Raw genomic sequence first — 24505 nt, forward strand, 5'->3', positions numbered from 1 at the left:
TAAAAACTTTCGATTTAGCTACTGGCATATTCACTAATAAATTGCGTCAGTTTCAAGGTTTTCGACCTGTGGTATGGGACTACGACGCACCAACACTTCCTTAAAAATATACAAATTCACCTTGCTCTGATTATTCACCCGTGTCCGCTTACGCACCGGACGACATTATATATTTTACTTACGTATTATAAACTTCAAAAATATATAGGCACGCATACACATATTTCAATATCGCGCATTCCAATAAAATACATCAACACGTCATTATCATAATATGTTGTTTTATTGAAAATATAAATGACGCGCCCTTCGAAATTTAGATTTCAGACAACAAGAATAAGTTTTTTTCAGGATAAAGTGAGAGGAAAATTTACTATTTAATTATAATTAAATCTGAAGAGGATATCAGCGCACTATTTGTTTTCCCTCTTTGTCCGACATGCAACACAGCAAATTTACCTTTAGAAAAACTACCCAACCATTGTTCATTGTGTGTTAAACGTGTTGTTACTTCTAATATTAAAATAAATTTTCAGTATTCACTTACTAACAAACTTTAAGTTAACAACATTGCCTGAATATCTATCTTAATTTTTATGTATAAGTTACGAGCGTATAAGTTATTACAATTTAAAAATAGGTACTTGTAAGTTGTAAATCGTATACGAATTAAAATATCGCTAAAAGCTAACGGAAGGACACAAGTAATATTCTCAGCTTAAAGTTTGATAACAGGTAAATTAACTCTAATATTGAAAGTGGCAACACAAAATTGGCTCTAGAAAAAGTAACTTTGCTATGTTTCGCATCGGTCGGAGAGAGAAAATCAATGATGGTGAAAAATTAAAGCTAATTCGCAATAAATATATTATGGTAAAATAAAAACTGTCATCATATAAACTTATTTTAAATACATAAAACGATTGTGCGTTTGTTAGTATCCGGTAATCTCAAAAACTACAGAACCAATTGCCTGCACCACATTTTACATACATATTCTTTGAGACTCCGGTTGTATTAGGTGCTAATGTCTTAACTTCTGTATGTTGCTGTAAAAGGGAGTATTACACTTGAATATTGTTTTGGCACACGAAAATTGAATATTTTTATTTATATATAGAGTTGCCATTTGTTACAAATGTAAACCAAACTTTTATTTTATCAATATATATATATATATATCAATCAATACACATGATACATAATATGTACTATTACCTTTGTTTTGTGTATATTATTGTTAATGATTCATTCTTGTGTAAAAAAATATTAATGTTAAAGGCTTTGATTGTTGAGGCTCATTTAAAATAAAATAAAAAAAATACATATGTATACATACATAATAATATGAATGTAAATAAATGAATGTATGTTTGTACCTTATATACTCAAAACTACTTGACCGATTTTGACTAACATATAAAAGATTATTCTAAGAAATATAAGAAAATTGTAAAAAGTAGTTTAAACCACTTTCAAAAATATAACAAGTGGTATATCCAATATACCTGATTTCAGGTGAATTGTTCATCTCGATAGAATTAGTTAGTAAAACGAAGTACACTAAAACCGAAATACACACTGCATTTTATATCAATTCATTTTTTACCGGGTAAAAAAGTTAACAGTTCATCATAACGTTAAAATGAACCTTTAAGTTGTTGTTTTACCGAGTCCTGCATGCAGCTTGACATAATATGACACATCCAATCCCAAATCAATGAAATATGGTCGAGACAATCGTGTTATCCATTTACAAAAAATAATAATATTGATTAATTCCGCAACAGCTCTTTTCCATCAAAAACAAAAAAGGTACGATTCCCGTTTCCATACAAAAATATGATTTTAATTATTTTTAGGCAATGTATATTCCATAATTTGTGACACAGAAATGGAAATATGGAAAAGTACTTTGAAATCTGTAAATAATCACAGACAATACAGTAGTATACATCGATTAATTTTTCGACAGCGAAATTATAAGCTACATTAACATAATAATAATTATGTAACAATTATTGTCAAAAGCATAGAAAAATAATATTAGATGATGATTTTCAATTATGAAACTTTTATAATACCTACTTAGTCCAATTCCTTATAATTCAACTGATGAATCTATGATCTATGTGATTTTTTTTTAAACAATAGTATTTGTACTACTTTCATACTGTTAGCATGGGTATGATTAATATTTGTATAATATTTTTTAGGACATTATAAAATATCTAAATGTAATGGATATGTGATCAACAATAATTCGGCAATTATATATAATGACTAAACATTTTCTTATTTTAATGTCCAGTGTCCAGTGTACACTCGTGACTTTTTCGTTTGTATAGGTTCCCAAATAATATTGGGTGGAAAAATCTATTCACAACAATACATAAATACATTTCGACGGAAACGAAAATCGTATCTTTTTCGTTTTTGGTGGATAGGAATATACATAATCAGGGAACCGGTTTCGGGCAGAAAGGCCCATAAAGACTAAACATAGGTAAGTGTCCTTCGGGAACACGCCATAATGCAAAACTATCACAATCATATTATGCGTAGTGTATTATAATATTTTTATTATTATTATTATTTTAAAATTGGTATTACATTATTACTACACTCCACGCTTAGAATAGATAAAATCAGATAAAATGTCCCTCGCACAAAAATAGGAGGTATCCACACAACGCCCTTGTTATTTTTGGCGAACGCATGCAGACCGGCTCTCAGTAATATTATGAGTAATATATATATATATATATATGTACACTGTACAGGGTGTAACAGATAAATATCTGACAAGTTAAAAATTAAAAATTGATACAAGTTAAACATTATGAAAAAAATATGCATGATAAATTATAAAAGATTTACTAGTAACTGGATACACCTAAAAATTATATTTATAGTTATATAAAAGCTATAATACTAAAAAAAAAAATATTTATATTTTAAAAATTTTAAAAAATAAACTACTTGACTTAAATAGAAGTTGTCACATAATTATTTACACAAAGACCTATACATAGAATCAGTTGAAAATTTATTTAAAACGCACTATACTAAACTCTACTCAAAATTACTTCTGCATCATAATCCACCAATTGCTCAACAACATACAGTCACAATTCCCGACAACCCGCCTCATCGTTTATAAAGACGTTGGTGTCGTACCCTTTTAACTTAAAATAAGGTCTTGTCAATTCTTGCCGAAATACGTCTAAAAGGTCCTATCGCTGGATAGCTTCCCTTCTCCACGTCACCATGCCCAATTAAACATCATGTTCACCTATTTGCTTATTGTAACTTTTTTTTTACTGTACAGATTGTAAATGTTACTTATTTATTTCGTAAAAAAAAAACCATAATTATTATTCCTTTTATTTTTAATTAAGCTTAGAAATTGACTATTGAATTCTTTCAAATAAAATTTATTATTTTATTTTCAGTAATAAAAAAATTTTATACCATATTTGTAGTGTGATCCTGAAAAAAATAAAATTTATTTGAACAAAAGTTGTTTCATTTGTCAGGTCTTTCTGTTACACCTTGTATATTTTAATTATAAAAACTGGCACGTATAATATTATGCATGATTTTTGAACTGTTGGCCGTCTGGACTCCGGAATGATCAATATTCGATCGGGTTTGCAATCGTACATTGGGTTTATCCCGAAAATTTGCACAGACGACGGATGTTATAATACATACAAGTAAATAATATGTATTGTTCAGTATAATATATAATATTATATAGGTTGTCATTATAGGTGCGTAATGCGTAATGGGTAGCATAATAACTGTTTGCGGCTTTATTCGTCTCAAATATAAAATCAGGATAATATAGATGTATTTTTGTATCATATATTAAACAGTATGGATAATTTTTAGAAGGTAGTAGCTAGTAGGTACATTGTCTTTGTTTACAATTTGTCATTTATGAATCAGCATTTAAGTTAAAAAGTTTTTTTTTTTTAATTGTATTGCAGGTATTCGCCTTTGTTGGTTTGAATATTGAATATTGTAATCGATGTCTTAAAATATCTAGAATATTCCTATTGGACAATATTGGATATTCCACAAAGGTATCGAATTTAATGGAATATTATAATACGAAACATATAGTACGAACGGTTAACGGATGTAATAATTACATTGTCTACTTATTATGTATTTCTATTTAGTATACCGTTGAATCCGGTATCAATATAAATGCATTATTTGCATATATACTAATATACAAGATTGTCGATGTACGTATATGTCTAATATAATATGTCTATACTCTATTGTGATCTATTATAAGAATATAATAAGATCGTGACCGAACTTGGATGTGTGTCCGCGTACGTGCACGCGTGAGCAATCGATGAGAAATTAAAAACGGATTTAAAACAATCAATAACAAAAAAAAAAAAACGTATAAAAAATGGTCACACTGTCCTTCTGCGGCGTATTACTCCTACCCATGGAAACTATTATAAGATAATAATATTATGGACACGATACACTATAGTCATACAACAAGACGTAATGTATGCAGACTCCAATCCATATAATACGGCGGCGGCACGCACGCCAAGTCCAGCCGCCTATTGCATAATTCCGCCATGGCGTGGTCGCCGCCAACAGAACGAGCCGTCGCACGCGACAGGTGGTGGCGCGTCGCCGTCGCGCATTTCATTGATTCATTCGCTCGGCGTGTCCAGACGTGCGCGGTGCTCTGTCCACAGACGGGCCACTCTCGTCCGAATAAAACATAATATAGTGCAAAAAAATTTAATATTGACGATCCCCCGAAACGGCAGTCATCATATATCTGCAGATATAATTATTGCGTTTTCTTATTTCGACCGTCCGCCATGCGAAATCCGCCACCGCCGCCGATAGTGTTATATTATTAATATTATCCTTGTTCGTATACCGCGGTTACCGCACGCCCGCGATACAAAACGGCGGCACCGCGTTAGACGACCGGAAACAGACAGCATGATCAGCTCGTTTCAGAACTTCAGCGGCGCCGCCGCCACCGCCGCGTACAACCCGATGGCGTACAGCCACCACGCTGGCCACGGACAGCAGCTTCACTCCGTGTACGGCGCCGTGGCCGCGGCCGCGCACCAGGCCGCCTACAACGCGGGCCAGCAACCGGTGGCATACCACCCGGCGGATTACGACTCGCCGGCGCCACCGCCGCAGCCGTCCAGGTACTATGAATCGCCAAACAGGCCGCCGATGTCCACGCCAGAACCGCCGAACCGCAAGAAACCCGTTCCGCAACAGCCGCCAGTCCAGTTCACCAGAGTGCAAGGCGGAGTGCCCGGCGGTATACCTATATAAATACGATTTAATAAAACTCTGTGGTGGTTGTTGTTGTTGTTGTTGTTGTTGTTGTGTTGTGTATAAGGTCGCGGGTTAGGGCGGTTAAGTACATTAGGTATAGGTTTTTTTTTCCTTTTTGGCCATGTTGGTGTGGTTACGAGAGTGACATGTGTTGGAACATATTACACGAAAAAACGTATGCTAAGGCTGTCTAATATTGACTAAAATTCAAAAATTTACGAGTGGGTGGGCAAAAATAATTAATCGTATGAAACTGTAAAATTAAAATACGTTTATCGTACAATTCGCGTGGATTGGAATCGATATTGTTAACAGTATTCAAATTGTTACTATTTTTAGATACTGTATTGGTATTATTAGTGCGATAGATATATCTTATACACAGTAAATATCAAATTGTTGAACCTACAGCGTTTTCAAATTGAACTCTTTTGACGTTTTATACGTATAGATATAAGCTGCAGTTATTACTGCCGGTTGTATCGCCGGATGTGTGACCAATATTTATATAGATAACTAATTGCTGTGTAAATATTTCAAGAGTTGAATCACCGATTTCCATAAAGTATTTAAATAGTTAGGTAAGTTTTTAAGTTTAGATAGAAGGTGGGTGGAGGTAATATTATATGTATATAACATTAAATACTAATAAAATAATATATTATTATTATATAATTTATTTAATATAATATACATAGTAAGCGAACATGTATTACTCTCTCTTTAACATAATATATAAAACTCAGTTTTACAAAATGTCATACATATAAAATGATATTTTTTCAATTGGGAAAACGATTGAAATAAACACAATTTTATTTTGTCAATGTCTCTTGTATGTGATAAGTATGAAATATTCAATAGTTAAATAAGATGTTATCAGAATTTTTTTATCTAAAATATGTCTGAGTTAAACAAGATGATATAATTTAAAAAGTTAAATCGATCGGACATTTTAATTATTCGAGAATTAATATAATAGGGTGTTATAGGTACTCTTGAGTTTATTTATTATTATAATTGCGTGAAGTCGATAAACAATCACGATTATTTTGTACACTGATATTATGTGCCTACCGTGTACCGATGTTCGATGATCATGATTATCCTCATCGTCTATCGCCATTAGTCGAAGTGTTAAAAACCTATGCTTCCTCTTAAAGCGCTAGAAAAATGCTAGTTGTAGAAGCAATTTTGAAAGAAGTAAACTATTTTTTAACTATTGTCTGTTTAATGTGCACTGTAAAAAATTGAAATTTGTTTCAAACTCACGATTTAAAAGGTACTTATATGTACGTAGATTACAAGATGTAAAAATAGATACAAGTCGGATTCTTCAAGGTTTTTATTGGTTATTACTCGAGATGTTACACTTTTACGCAATTTTTATGACTACATATTTGGTACCAAACTTTTGAAAATAGTTTAAAAATTTCGTGTTGCAAATAAATAACATGCGACGCTTATTATATAGATTATAACGAATGGCAGCAATTTTTTTTCGCAAATTTATTTGTACTCGTATAGTATTTTAAGGAATTATTAAGACCTCGTTATTTATCATTATGTGATATCTGCAATAATTACAACATATATTCAAATAGTGTATCTTATATAGGTTATATAAACTTTTAAATTGTACCTTTTAGTAATCCCACACAACTTGTTTTGATTTGGTCATTTTAATTAATAGTATTATATGAACGCACTGCGAAATTATTTGTCATAAGATACCCAGCACAAAAACAAGATTAATTAAATAACATAATTGTATAAGCATAGTGTGAAAATTTCTTGTGAAATATTACAAAAAACAATATCTGCATTTTAATTAAGTGTGAGAATAAAATTCATCTTTTCTAATAATACGCATTGTATTAATATGCAGGTATACCACTAATTACAGCCATTGTGATTTGATGGTTTATACCTAATTAGTGGTGTGTTGTACTTAAACAGATCGCCAACTAGTAGGAAAAATATGCAATTTAATATTGCCTGACAGTATGATTGTTAATCAAATATGGATAAAAAAAATAAGAATAAGCAATTCATGATTTCGAAATGTACGAAGAGATTTAACAGCTGATAGCGAAATCGAGGAACCCTAAAAAACACGTTGAATCAACAATAAAATAGGTAGTCGAATCGTGTACTAATGATAATATTATGCGGCTTTACTGCGGATTACGACGAATGCCATAAAAATACGAAATAATATTATTTTGTATAAATAATATTATTATTCATACGTGTTTTAGGTAAGACTTCGCTGCACGCGGTACTAGACTACGACGAAGAGGAAGAGGAATCGTCGGACTACTACGAAGAAACGTACAGTCACAGCGGAGTGACGCCCATTCAGGGTCCTATATTTTTAAGAAATGGTTCTGTGCCGGTCGTGCCGTTGTACGGTTACCAAAAAGTGAGCAACGGATCTTTGCTGCAGATACCGGTAAGTGGTTTTCGTTTGTCTGCAGCATCAGTGTACACCCGTAGTTGTAGGTAGGCGTCGATTTAGGACATACCCATAGGCTTTGAGTACATGGACCTAGAAAAATATTTAAGCCTATTATGAATAAAACACATGCACATACATACGTAATTTCCCATTGGACTGAACCCAACGAGTTTATATAAATAAACAGTATATCTAAAAAATAATAACACGGATGATGTGTGTGGGCGCATTAAACCATAATTAGTTAGATAATATACTTTTGGAAAGGTATAATATAATATTTATATTTGTTTAAGCTTAAACCTATTAAATAACGACTAACGTTAGTAAAAATATTTTATTTCGTAGTAAAATATGACACTAGTTAAGAATAAAAATTACTCTTTTAGTTTTTACTAAAAAATGTTTTCTCTTGTGGATTCTAATGATACAATAATATTAACTGATTATCATATGATTATATACGAAACATTTTGAAGTACAACCGTATAACGAAATATATTAATTTTTTTATAAATCTCAAAACGTGTAGGTTTTTCTACATAAATATCAAAATATTTTCAACAATTATTTCACCTCGTTAAATCAATTAAGAAAAAAAAACATGGATAATACACGTAGGTATATAAAAAGTAATCGTAGTATAATTAATTGATATTGCAACCCAATATTAGACCCCTCCAGGGTTATTGGAATGTTAATTAATATATAGAACATATTTCTATGCATTAAATTGATGTTTTTCATTTTTAAGACATTTTGACAACCCTGATATAGACGACGACGATTATTAAAACAATAAAATACAATAAATACAACAAAATGTTTATGTATTCAACTGTCGTAGTGGCATTATTCAGTGATTATAGACTGTATTCCGTATTCAAATTATTGGTCATTACTCATACATTCATAATATTGTCATTAAATACGATGCTTTACACTTTTGATAATAATTATTATAAGTTATATGGTAATCGTGACCTAGTTCAACACTGATAATTGTGCTACTGGGTATTGAGAAAACATAAACATCGTAAATACCTACCAATACACCAGAGTGACAGTTTAATGAAATGTTCATGACAAAATTGCATAATGAACGCGCAAGGACATCCACGACGGGGCAGGAGTAACGTGTTTTTAAAATAATGTTTTGGGAAGTTTTGGAAATACATCCACATGGACTGTAGTGGCTATCTTTTTCATAACGACATATAAAATACAGTGAAAGTAGTCCAGACACAATTATAATGTATTCACCAGGTAGAGTTCCACGCGCCATTTATTTAATTTAAACATTGCACTAAACGTATTATTATAATTGTACTTATAAATTATTATAATTCCGACTCGTGTGTATGTCATATATGAAGGTACCTACGCGGTACACCTGTGCGTATGTATAAATTCGGTTTCACGACACTGGATAACTTCCAAAATCGTAAGGCGTATTCAAATTATTAAATTAAAAAATGAAACACATCTGATTTGACTGAATAAAATTACTTTAATTAAAACATAAACAAAGCGTAGCTAACCTATCTTCAAGTTTTATTAAGAGCTGATAACATACGAATATTAATTTTAAAAAACTCACCATGTACTTATATTGAATGATAATTTACAGCAACTAATCAAATATCAATTAGGTAGTATAGAATAAAATTATCCGAATTGATTGCCCTTAATCAGACATATTACAGTCTACAATAGTCTACTAATCACTTAGTACCTATAGTTAAAACGATGTTTTTATTGATTGCTAAGCCGTCTACATATTGCATTACAAAAATTGATTAATAGATGATGATAGAAGATATTTAATTTTTACAATTTTATTGGTCTCTATTACTTAAAAACCACATTATAATATTATAGGTACATTTAATTTGTATTTCTGTTTTTGGTTATCTATGTAATACATTAATACAATTCTCAACGTAAATTATAATTCTCAATTTTCTATCGATTTGATTTATAATAGAATTAAGAAAAGCGAATCATATTATTTTAAGTATTAATTTAATAATCATATCATTCACATGTTTTAGTTGTCAGGTACGTGACAAAAAAAATGTATGACAATTTAATTTGGGGATCTCCTTATCTTTATTTCCACAGAATATTCTACCCCGTACAGTTTTAACACAACATAACAAACAATAAATAAATGTGTTTAAATTCCCAGTAATTTATAGTCATAACACTCATGACTCGTGTATACATTGTAATTACTAATATGTTTATTTATATAATATAATATAAATAATTACTAATAATTACTAATATAAATAAGCAATGTACAGTATATAATAATATTATGTATTTAATATTGTGCTTATCACATTTGATAAGTATTTTTTTTTTCTTAAATAGATTCTATAAATAAACAATGTGATCTCATAAAAAAGTTTAAGACAGTTGTATAGTTTATAAAACGCTAACGGTTCCGAGAAAAACAAAACAATTTAACTTGAGACAGAAAATTTTTTTAGTTATTTTAAAAATAGGTATTTTTATTATTCCATGTCATTAAAACTCTGAAATCTAAAACATTTTTAAACACACATTATGTATTAGAAAAGAAAGGGAGAAAATAATATTAAGTTACGTAATTTCTGACAATTGTACCTACATAAAATAGGTACGTATGAGCAAATGTTTATAATTAATACCCACACATATAGTGCACATAGTAATAAGTAAATCAATTAGCTTACATCAATTGCATGGTGCTGAAAGTTGCATAATAATTATTTAACGGTAAACCCTGACCAATAGAGAAAAAAATGTTACAACTTTTTACAGAAACTCAAGATTTTTTCACACACGTCCTGGTAGATGACTAAAATGACTAAAATGTATATTGTACAACATTAGTCAAAGACCTCGGAATAAAAGGATTTTAAAATTCTGTGTTTGGCATATTATGTTATTTACGTAAATATATATAATTAAATCGTATTCATACTGTAAGTATGTCAACGTTAGAGATTATAATATAATTCATATACTAGTGTACCTAAACCTAATATTACATAAAATGGCATAAAACGTGATGAATATGTATAAATAATAATATGTAGGCATATAATGATTAGGTTCTATGATCTAACAAAGACGATCGTTGAAACGAGAGAAACGAATAAACAATGAAAAGAACAATGAATATCCGAGCAGTTAAAATTCTATAAATTACTCTTTTTTTGAATAGATAATATTTCTTATTTAAATAATATAGCCCTTCTAACAAATGTACGTACATTGGACACGGATCACTCACATATGTTACTATTACAAAAGATTTTTTAAATTTATTATAGCAATGAAAATTTTGATTAACAAGTAAATACTGAAAACAATGTACCACAATTTATGGTTTTGTGAACAAATTGCATTTTGAACGTTCTTGCTTCATTTTACATTCAAAAGCGCATTTGAGTAGTATTTTGTTTAATTGAGAAAGCTAGATGTAACTTGAAAACAGTGTTTGTAAATTGCGCCGATTTTTCTAGACTACTTAAAATCTACTCATCTTTTGCGCCAGTAAATTGATCACAAATTAATTAGGTATACATCGATTGCACCAATAAAATAGAAATATTTTTAGAAATGTTTTTCATTACATTTAAATAATAGGTACGTGTACAAATTACATTATAAGCCATTATCAAAAACTGTAAAAAATAGTAATCAAACATATTGTAGAATAAAAAATCGTAAAATATTAAAATACATATGAAATATAATAATTTGTTAAAAATTTAATTGTAATTTCAAAAATTAGGGATTATTAAAATATTAAAATACATATTACTATACAATAATTTGTAAAAACTGATAAAATATCGATATCGATATCATAACGATTATTCGTACTTCAGTGCAATATCACCGGCGCAATTAATATATAACCTCGTTATATCGTCCGGCGCAGTGGATGTATTACCTACCTTTTTGAATCCCAAATTTTTTTTTTACCTGTGATTTCTGGCGCAATTCACATATACCCCTTGAAAAATATGTTTTGCATAGTTAACTGTCTTACAAATAATAAACCAATGTAGTATTCTAATAAATTTTCTTATTACTTTGTACTACCTATTCGAAAATATGAATGCACCAGAACAGTCTATTAGGATTAGGGACCTAGTTAATCATATAATTGATAAAAACGAGTTAAACATATTTTTTCAATACAAATACTAGTCGCTGACAACAGATTGGTGTCATGAGTGGAAGCACTCTGATTTTTTTTTACATTATAGTCAATTGACTGTTACTAAGTGCATTTGAGAAAAATCTTTATAGATTTAAGTCTTGACTGTTTTAATCAGCAAACAACAAAGATTTTATGACAAATTTTTATAATTTGACGAATAAGTAATCAGAATATTGGTAGAACACGATTAGGACAGTTTTAGCAGAAATCAGAGACGAAGTGACATTATAACAAAACTATTAACCTATATAAAGGTGTAGATAGGTGCTAATGGATTTCACCAATAACACTATAATGGACTTACAATATTTTTCAGGTATTAATTGGTATTTAAAAGGTAGTATCTATAGGTATTTATTTGACCTCGAACAAGCGGCATGGCATTACCACGCTGTGTTTAATGTGAACATTCCAATATCTTCACTCGAATTATGTTTACATTTTTATCTATAATGTACATAATTATGACCTCGTTCAAACATATCTACTAATATGTGTCAACTAATTTTGTTTGATAATGAATATATAATATTTGATTATTTGATTATGATTAGATAAATAAAACAAAAACGGTAAGAACGCAATTTATGTTCTGGTTGTTCACGGTAACATTTGAAGAACTATGGAGCGACAAAAAATCAGGAATGTCAATTTTAAACAAAACAAAATAAATTTCACATCATAATGACCATACGAAACAACCTATATAATTGAATTCGATTATGATTTTGAATTTTGAAATAGTTTAAGTACCGCTGGTCTATGAACACAAGTACATAAGTATTATTTAAATTAAATTCTACATTTCTCTCATTTTCTTCCTTGGTCACGATTCTTCCGGTTTATGATATCACGCCAAAAGTAATTTAGCACATGTAATACACATATTATATACTATTATATTTGAAGTACAGTAATTTACTAGAGTAATTTTTATATGACTCAAAGTTATGTTTACCTAGTTAAATTGTCTGAATAGATACGATTTTAATACGTGCATATTGCACAACATATCATATTTTTTTATATAATATTAGAATAGGCATACGGCATAAGATATATAAGTTTTTGGGATGGGTAAAACAATTTTTTTTCTGACCGATTTTGCGTCGTCAATATCACATTACAGTATCTAGATATTACTCCTAATATAATTAGGTTAACATAGCAACCTCGATTGTAATTTTTAATTATATGTTTTTATATTTTGATCATAAGACTACATTTTACTTTTCACTGGTTCGGATTTAGTATAGGTAGTTACTAGTTACATCAATCTTCAGAATACTAATTTATAAATTAAATTGCTTAAATTTTTATTATTTTTATTTTTTATTTATCTATTAGGTACCTCAGTTGTTCTTATTGTTATTTTTTGAAACAGATTAAATTATGACTTCAAATTTCGAAAACCAGAAAGTCTATCGTGAACCCAAAAATAATACATCTATCAATGATTTACTGTTTTTGTATGAGGTAGAAAAAATATCAAATAGCACTCTAGGTTTGCTTAATATAAATGTGTTTTGGGGATACAAAAATTAACAAGATATACAATTATACTGAATATGAGATTTTTTTGATTCCGACCGATTTTTCAAAAGGTTTTCGTTTTTATACAGGGTGATTCTTTTAAGTGGTTACAATTATCTCAAAAAGTATTTACTTTTTTCAAAATAGTTTTTTACATGGTTTCAAGTTAACAAAAACCAACATTTTTATTAAAAAATTATATTTTAAAATATTTTTTAAGTTTTTTACTTTTTTGAATGACAACATAGAGTTTTAATTTCATATTCCAAAGCGTAATATTTTTCTAAGTATTTTGATTCATAAAAATCGAATTTAGGACGTGTAGTTTATGAGTTATATGTATTTAAAGTTTAAACAAGCTGAGTAGTGGACAAACATTTTGCGGGGTAACACCGTACCACTCCACTCTGCCAATCTAAACTTTAAATACTTTTAACTCAAAAACTACTAGCCCTAAATTCAATTTTTATGAATCAAAATTACTTAGAAAAATATTCTGCTTAATTTTTTAATAAAAACGTTGGTTTTTTAACAACTTAAAATCATGTAAAAAAAAATGTTAAAAAAAGTAAATACTTTTCGAGATAATTAGTGTACCCTAAAAGAAGTAGTGCACTACTACTACTACTACTTTTAGTGCACTTAAAAGAATCACCCTGTCCTGTTCCTTGAAGAGGAAAAATATCTAAATAGCGTGCATTATTTAATTTTTCAATAATAAATCCACCAATGTATCTTTCTTCTACAATGAAACTTATTTTTGAAAAGTTTTCAAACCAATCATATGGTCAATGTAGACTTCTTTTTATGATATCCAAGACGTGCTTTCCAAAGTTAATACTGAGCCTTTGACCATTATTAATTGAACATACAAATATGCAATAAACTATAAAAATTATTCCTATACAGTATTTATTTTAGTTTTCAAAGCACTAGCATAACATATTTATTTCAGTAAAATAAACGTATACGTTAACAATAAGGCTCAATCACTTTAACCGCAATAATATAGTTAGATTTTATAAGTTCAATAGTCACTTTTGTCAGCTATTTTTCTAACAATATTTTACTTTTAAATTGTATTCTCTTTGTGTCTATGTAATGTTTATAATTTTATAAGAGTATATATCACCTAATCACCTATCAACTTAACTGACTACATTTAAAAAGGAGGAAAGTAAGTAACCACTCTATTGTAGTAGGAGTCGAGTGTATCGTCATTGAGTAGGTAGATACTGCCAAGGATGTGATAAATTTAAATTAAATAATAAATCGTTAAATACGATTAAAAAAAAAAAGATTCTGAGTGAAGATGATCTAACGTTTTGGCAATAAAAATTACCAACAATTATATTTTAATAATAAATTGTGACATTAAAACGTTAAAAAATTCGTTTTCATATATTACTGAGAATTTCCAAGTTAGTTAACTTCTAATAGTAGCAACCAAATCTTATGTGTACTGCCTTCCAGAAACCATATCAAAGTAAAACTTATGTTCTATAATCATCAATCACAGCAATTAAAAATTTAAAAAAACACACACACACATTGTAAAATCTTCGCATCCCGGTCAGAATCTAAAGCAAATTTATCAATCTATCCTTAACTTATAGATCTTATAACTTATAACTCGACAATCAACTGCACCTATTCGATTTTCGATGAAAAAATTAAAAATAGTTATGAGTTCATGAGTAATTTTTTGATTGAATATTTATCGTTTTCTCATAAAATTATTTAGATTTTTTAAATAAATATGATAATAGCTAGTTATTCAATTAATTAAAAAAAGCACAATAAAAATATAAGACATAATTTAAATAAAATAATTTATTGCAGGTAGGTCCATACTTTTTAGTAAAACGAGTTCATAAATCACCGTTGTAATGATAATCACATTTGGCAACAATACATTTAACTTTTATGAATTATTTTTTTTACACGAGATACGTCAAAAAATATAATTTATTTATATAAAACATAAAGGACATAAGTACAATCATATGTATACAATCTTTAAAAACATTCTACCCTTTAATAATACTTAGATATTATATTAATAATAAAATATTTAAACATAATATGTAGACAAAGTATTATAAAATAGTGTACTCACTATATCTGTATAGAACAAAAAATAATTTGAGCAACTTTATTAGTCATATTATATTAAAAGTATAATGATATTATGAAGGTTTTTAGTTTAAAGAAATTCTTATAGTAATGGAAGGGAAAATATGGACAGTCATCATCGTCACGCGAACCTATATACCAGGGGTCGGGAACCTGCGGCTCCGGAGCCGCAAGTGGCTCTTTAACTAGCAACCTGCGGCTCTTTGGATAATTATCAATACATCGATATCCGTAAAATATAAATTATATTATACTAAATAATATTATATTTGTATAAACAATAATAATAATAATATAAATATAAGTTTTCCATATTTTCTGAATTTAAGACGTATTATTATGTTTTTATTGCCTACTAAAAAAAGGTTGTTCAAACCTCCAGTGTGGCTCCTGGATATCATAGTTTTGTATTTTTTTGAAAAAATGACTCTTTCCTACAAAAAGGTTCCCGACCCCTGCTATATACCTATCTGATTATCATGTATTAACACTTATTAGACGCGTGTAGGTATAACAATATAACACAATAAACTGTGTTAATTACAATAGATAATTTAATTATTCATATAGGTACATATTATATTATGACATTATGTAATCGTATTTTTAGACTTACATTCTGAAATTTTAAATTTTAAAGTGAACTATTTTCCCACCTAATAATCCTACACGTAATATTAAAATCAATCATAAAAATTAATGCCATAATATGGTAAATATTTGTTAGATTCCACTATTTCCACTATTATAGGTACTGTATCGTTTATATCGCATACAAACATTCATTTGTGATTTGTATTATATTATTTTGTGATTTTCATTTAATTTTTTTTTTTTTTTAATACGTTTGGATGAAATATTAGAAAAATTATTCGTAAGATGAAAATTATTTAATGAACAATTTCGTATTACTTACAGGTATTTTGGACTGCTCTTTCGTTTGCCTTAGGATATGAAATTGGAGGAGATGTGATTCGTGGAACTCCGTGTATTAAAAGAAATCACCAATTGTTTTGCCCGACGGCAGGAAAAAGTTACCCAGTGTAAGTAAGTAGTAACTAAACTACCCTCGTGATTTTTCTACGCATAATTATTATTGTATACGTGATAAAATAAAAAATACATGTTTTGAAGGATAGTATATAACAGACATATTTTTAAGCAAGTGAATCATTAGATAGTTTTTATTGTAAACAAACGAATATCACAATGAATTATTATCTTTAGTAAATGATTTTTTTTCTCCTCCATAAAAATCAATACACTGTTCGGGATATTTGAAATAACATCGCCACTCGACATGCCGTTTAGGTAAACGTGAAAGATAAACACACGATTTTACTATATTCACGAGTCACGGACTATATGACGTCAGAGTCCGTGATTTAAGTCTACTTATAGCACAGAGATTAGAACCCGGAGCAAACGGCCGATTGTTATTAGAAAGATAAATCCGCTAACACTTGAAAACGTTTGATTCCAAAAGTTCCTTGATGTATAATTATAAAATATTTGTACCTACTATTTATTTTTTTATTTGTTTAACTCAGAGACCGAATCGATAGATTTATCGATGAAAATAAAGCGCTCATGAAAAGAATGTATGGCGATTTTGAAATGATGGAGAACGGCCCGTTCCCAAAGTCAAAAAGATCAACAGCTCGAAAAAGAAGACAGCAGGACTCCAGTTTTTCGGACAACCAATCAAAACCGAATAAGCTGCCGACCAGAGGCCAGCCTGCAGATTCTGGAAGGTACTATATATATGACTTTGTATAATATCTAATATATGTACATACGGACGAATGTTTAGATAGTAGTTAAATTTTTTTATTACTTTTTAACTTAACTATTGTTAGTTTATTTTCTAATCAACATATGAACTTAACTAGCTCAATCGACATTTGAAATAACTAAGCTTTTTTCAGTTGATTTAAAAAAGTTTTGAAATTTTTCGTTTATTCCTAAATATTATATCCCAATAATATAATTCTATATATTTAAATATTTTATTAGATTATAATATAGACACAGACACGTTTTATGTGATTTACATACTAATTAAAAAATAGATTTTTTTTAACTGAATTAAATCAATATTTTTTTTCTATATTAACTTTTAACTTATTGAGTTAAATTTATAACTTCTTAACTGTCAACTGCAAACTTAAAGGTCATGATGTGTTCTCTAACTTAACTTAACTTGAGTTAATTACTTTCATCAAATTGTCCACCTTTGATGTTAGTTCCTACACAATAGAAAAGGGTAGGTACATGTAATATGAAAGTTCTCTTACACAGTAAAAAAAAAAGTTCAAATGTCAATAAGTGTATCAGTACTTATGCTATATTATAGTGTTTATATTTGTTATTAAACTAGGTATATTTCTAATATTAAAATCTGTACTTATTCAACCTGATCATAATGTGTTTAAAAAAATAATGAAAATAGCATACTAATACTTTTCATAAATTAAAAGATAATCATTATCGTTGACACACAAAAAAAATAAAAATAAATAATAATAACATTTTTTAAAATTAACTACTGAAATAATAAACATGATATCGCCGTCATACACCCTATAGGTACCCATGCATCGCGGTTTAAACAAGAACGATAATATAAATACGGCTAATCCATGCTATAATATTATATTTCAATAATCACAGAGTAATTTTTCCACCGTACAGTAACCAACATAATCAACTCATTATTTTTATCGTGCAGGAACCTACACATCTCATTTTTATATTCGTGTTGGAATTAACACATCACATTCGTAGGAACTATCGAGTAGGAACTATCACTATTCCCCTTACATACATAGGTACCATTACAATACGCATTTTTTTTTTTTAAATCAATATACTAATTAATATAATATATTGGTAGACATAATAATATGTATTATAGTATTGAGCATTATGTAGATGACTGCTGCTGATGAGTCATTAAGAGACAGATCCCTATAGGTAGGTATTAACAATATTGTGTGTTCAACACAACACGCTATAGTACCACCGCCTACTTCATTTCTATTTAGGTAGGTACATCAGATATTATTATACTCATTGGAGCACTACAGTGCCTGTGCAGTGTGCATACATAATAAGACGTCATAAATATACACCTAATAACCCTTGACATAACCAAAAACCGGGAGTGTCTCGATGGCCCCTAGGCTTCCCGAATTTCGCGGTTATTCATTGATATACCTAGTGGAGAGTTCTCCATAAGTTTTGTTCGATGCTCTTCGCGACGCTCTCAATCAGGTCGTCTGATCTGTACCAAACTCGACATTTCATTGCTTCATACTGTACTAATTGTTTTCGTAACACACAATTCATTTTGCCGGCAAAGACGTAAATTAAGAAATTGACTTTAATGACTAGTCATCAATAACGATATTTTCGATCAAATTAAACGATACACAATATTGATTAGGAAATAGGTAAGAGGTAACGTTAATGACCATTATCTTCGGGCAATGGTGTATTTAGAAATACTTTCTAGGTAGGTAATGACAATAATTCCGAACATTTTCAGACATATTAAAAAAATTTTAAATCAAATATTTTTATCACACTCATAATACTAAAATTATTAAATATTATAATATTATGTCTTTTAATGAGGGCCAAAAAAAAGGCTTAGAAAGCCGCTATAGTCGGACCACCCTGCATTAAATAATAATATTTGTATTTACGTACGCCTACTAGCACATTGCATAACATGCAGGTAACTAACATCTGCATATAGTACCTACCTACTTACCTTCAAAGTGTACAGTACATCAAATTGTTAGAATGAATCGTTCGATGTATTTTATTTAAGTAATAATATCATGTATAATTTATCTCATATTAATAAAATTCTGACCCAATTCAAATATTTCACTATACAAAATTATCAACATCGTCTATAAATATTATACATTGAGGTAATTCTCTATTCATGGTAATAAATGTGTTAACAAATATTTGATTTTCACACATTGCCTACGTTGTCAGCTAGCTAATACCTAGGCATTGACGATTTGTTTACTAATTTTAGGAGTTTATGATATTGGCTAGACATTAACGTTATTGCCTAATTTACATAATTGACAGTAACACACACACACACGTCACACACATATATATATATATCTTCGCGATTCATAAAAATATAGGCGTTTTCAGGGTTTAAGGCGCATGCAATCAGCGCGTCGGCACTGGGCGACAATTTTGAGTGGTTATAATTATTAAGAGCGGCATTTGAATCTTAAATATTATTGATAATTATTCAATCGCACCTGGTTGCAAAATAACTTAGGACGGCCGTGAACGTTTCTATTATATGATAGCCACAAAAATAATGTGTTTTTGTTTACTCGTCCTTATGGCTAACTTCAAGGTGTACTGCAACGTTCTTGTAGGTAAATGGTTTTTGTCATCAAAACTAGCGGTGGCCCTAGGGCATGTCAACTAGGACATATATCCCTAAACTGGCTAAACTACACTTTGAAGTTTTAAGATACCACACCACGTCACCGTCAAATTCACAAATAACTTAGTACATGACAAGAGTATCGGTATTTGTTTAAAACTATTAAAATTAAATATAAAATATCTTAAAGATAAATTATAAGAGCATAACTAGTATTATTAATTAATAACATGATTAACGTTAACATTTCAAACGAAATAAAATAATAACGAATGCCAAGTCTATTATATTGTTTTTTTGTTTTTCATTAATATCTTATAAAAACTAAAAAGATGCATATTATTTTCACTAATTGTTGATTAGGTACCTATGTAATAAAACAGTAATAAATTATAAATTTGTTACGTCCTTACAGAATATACATATTTTTATACTGGATGCCGCCAAACCTAAATCTCCCCACTGTAACGAAAAAACGGGCTTTCGCATAAGTCGTTTGACTATATTATATTTAATACCTACAGTACCAGTTATATAACACAAATCACAATTATTATAAAACAATATAATAACTATAATATTATATTTTATTGATGATATTATTATGGAATAACATCATAATTGAGTATAATACCTACATATTATCTACTGAATATCTGTATATTATACAAAACCATTAGAATGTAGGTACCTACTTACAATTGTGTATACCTACCCACTACATACATATAACATAATTTTTATACGTACCTACTTATGCAATGTTTTATCTAGGTAATGCATTTCCTAAAACATTAAATAAATAATTTAGGATCATTTTATCTACCTAAATAACATTATTTATAACAGTTGACTTCATATTTTCGTCATAATTGTGAACATAAAATTTATTTGTTTTCGAGAAAACAGAAACATTCTTAATCATTATTGAGGCATCATATTATAATTTATAACTTTTATTTTTTTTAGTTATTTATAAGTAACTGTATAATTAGAGTAAATATCATGTAGGAATGCAAATTTGTATGACTATAAGTTTTATAGAAAAACATTTGAGTTTTTGAAGAAGTCGAGATTTCTTCCGCAGGTAGGTACATGTACCTAAATGGGTTCTTAAGTATTTATAGGTTTGCGTTAGAATATCTGAATGACTTTAGCCGCTAATAATAAGGTCAAATATCACAAATGCCTACAAAATAACAATACAACAACAACTATAGTAACTACCTACATATTTTACTGCGATTGATTTCGTATGCATATTACCTAGAACCAATTAATATTGGAGTTTAATTTTACAGGGTTGACTCTTGCGAGTCTAAAGTAGAAGTGGTTACTCCATATTGGGCTTCTAACAGCGTTGGTAAGACAAGAGCGATCGTTAACACCGAACACTTCGAACAAGCTATTCATCAAGAAGTCTGCACGTGAGTCAATAAAAATAAAACACAAAACAAAATAACTAATATTTATGTGAATCAAACTGACTATAAATATTCTAAAACTTATTCATCAATTAATTGTTATTTTTAACAATCAAAAAAAAAAAGAGAGAAATAAATAAAAGCAAGCTACGAATGTCATTAATGGATGATTTCTCTACACAATATGTTAATACATTACTGTAATTTAAAAATTATACTCAGAACACATAATATACTTATTATGCCAACAGGTATAGATTGTATATTTTCAAATAAAGAAAAAAAAATTTAACAACAGCAAATGTATAGTAGGTATTTGATAATACCTATTATTTAATGTTTACATACTACTTAAATGATTCTAAAATTGCAAGTTCTAACTATTGTCCATCGACTCAATGACTCAATATTCAATCGTTTCGTATTATGAAATTTAAATACTAAAAAAATCACTTTTGATTGGAAAAGTACAAAATAGTGTAATAACAATTAATTTAAATTTAAAAACATTTTAACTGAAAAAAGAAACAACATCTTGCGACCAAAGCAAACTATCTCTTTTCTCATCAAAATAATTTACCTATTTTCATAGGATACAGAGTGGTCACATTGTTTTAAACTTTCTTTTTAAAAATTACATTCAAAAAAGCCCGTCGACTCCACTCTCTATTGAGTATTGAGTATATTGTACACATGCAAGGTAATTCTTTTAAAAAGTTTTTTTTTAATTTAACATCGACAGCCAATAACCATTACCATATGTATACACCTTCAGCATTTAGTAAATGTCCTAAACATGGCTGGAGAAAAAATTGCAATAATAATTTTTTATTTCTACAGCAAAACGTTGACGGCACGCTGTTCAGGTGACTGTGGATGCGAACAAAAGTATAAATGGCACAGACTGTTAGCGTACGATCCCGACAACGACTGCAAAGGGATATTCATGGATTGGTTTTTGTTCCCGTCTTGCTGTGTGTGTCGATGCGAATCGGCAACCCCGAACAGTGTTTAACTGTTAATCATCATTGTTCGTGCATATCAACTTCGTACTTATTATTACATATTATATACATATTACATATAGATATATATTTATTATCCTTTAGTATAACTGTTTAAGAATACTGAATAATACCTACGATTATATTATAATTTTTCGTATATACATATAGATATTTATATATTCAGTGCCTATTTAATATATAATATGCTTATCCACGTACGTATGTGTAATGTTGCCATACACACACACGCGCGTGTACAAGATATTTGTGTTTGGTCTTTGAAATAATCCTCTTATGAATAATAAATTATGATATTTTATAAGTATCTTGTACCTATAGTCTATATATATTTATACGTATAATGGATTTCTGTATATCTGTTTGTCCTTTATGCATTCCTAAACGGCTGGACCGATTGAGACGAAATTTGGTTCAGAGATATATTAGACCAATGAACAGAAGATAAACTAAGTTAAAAAGTTATAAGCCCATCCCCGAGAGGCGCTCAGATATTTTGAGATTTATGATGGAAATTTCTGTTTATAGAAGATGGTTACTATTAGTTTCAATAATAATAATAAGTGCGAAAGAAATTATTATTCCTGAGTTTGTTATTATTTGTTTCCATTGAACGTGCATCTATAGCATTAAAAGTTTTTAATTTTTATTGATATTTAGTGTTTTTTTTTTTTTTTTTTTTATAATAACGCAATTTCTATGCAATTATGCATTTATGCCTTCCATAAAAAAGATCGATTGACAGTTTGAATAATAAATTAGTTAGGTATTTAAGGTATTTGTTATTAGGTACCATTTAAAAAAATTGTTTCACCTTTACATTGTTAAAAATGCGAGAAAATATTATGATTGAATAGTTTTATTCCTGTATATTTTATAGCTATGTTAAAAATCTTGAAGTACATGGATTAAACAAAGAATTAAACACAAATTTTGAATCATATAGAAATGGTATTTTTAACGGGCAACGAAGTACTGCACGTCCATTAGCTAGTATAATATTATATTATGTAAATTATGTTAGTTACTCGTGAAATATCAATTCCTCCGTAGAAATCAAGCATTTTTATTTCTTAATAACGGTTATACAAACACTACAAGTCTACAAGCCGACTTCTATATTTCTTTATAGTTTATATACCTACCAAAAACGTAGTACCTACCTACAAACACGAGTCTTATAACGTACAATTAATATCACTCAAGAATATGAAAAGAATTCATTGAAAAGAATATCGAACAAAATTCAAATGTAGTCTTGTGCGTTCGTGCTTAGAGGAGAGGTGGCCACAGTGAGACACGGGGCACAGTGATCCATTAAATATGAGTCGACTAATTTAATATTTATCCATCAGATGGAGAATCCAGAAGATTCATAAAATCATAATAAATAAATATAATGGTTAACTATTAGTCACGGATAGAGATACTAGTATCTATATCCGTGCTATTGCCTATTAGTAAGTTCAGATCAAAAATGATACTATCATCTTATCATAATATTGTTATTTTTTATTATCAAAACGTGAAAAATGTGAGCTTCGTTTTTTTCAATTTTGGTATCGAATTTTATTCAAAGTTACGTATTTTAAGGTATGTATAAATTAAATTTTTCTTGTGCACAATTTAGTTATATGCACAATTGTTTATCATAAATATTCATACGAGAATAATAAAAAATCTGCAAAATAATAGATCGGTAAACAGTGAGACAAATAAAGACTGTTGTCTCGCTGTACCCAACATCAGTTAACTCTAAAACAAGACTGTTGAAATAAATTGTGATCATAATAAAGTGATATTAGGTTATGATTTTAGATTCTGAGCGGAGCGATGAATGTATTGATTTTACCATGATGTGTGTTTTGTTTTGGGGCAGTAAAAATGCTTCGATTTTTGACTTCAGTACCTCGTTCGATC

At 29.1% G+C, this 24505-nt stretch overlaps 1 protein-coding gene across 1 annotated transcript; it reads left to right on the plus strand.

The window, feature by feature from the left end:
• The first annotated feature begins 4646 nt into the window (after positions 1 to 4646).
• spz3 (Spaetzle domain-containing protein 3) lies at positions 4647 to 22889 on the plus strand. Its single transcript, XM_089220413.1, has 6 exons — positions 4647 to 5332; positions 7611 to 7804; positions 16623 to 16747; positions 17255 to 17458; positions 21438 to 21563; positions 22401 to 22889. Exons 1-6 carry the CDS (start codon positions 4996 to 4998, stop codon positions 22573 to 22575), a joined length of 1161 nt encoding a protein of 386 aa, XP_089076539.1. The 5' UTR covers positions 4647 to 4995; the 3' UTR covers positions 22576 to 22889.
• The last annotated feature ends 1616 nt before the right edge of the window (positions 22890 to 24505 follow it).

This window comes from Diuraphis noxia, unplaced genomic scaffold (assembly GCF_037042655.1).
Source record: "Diuraphis noxia isolate RWA-SAM2 unplaced genomic scaffold, SU_Dnox_SAM2 contig0002, whole genome shotgun sequence".
Lineage (NCBI taxonomy): Eukaryota > Metazoa > Arthropoda > Insecta > Hemiptera > Aphididae > Diuraphis > Diuraphis noxia.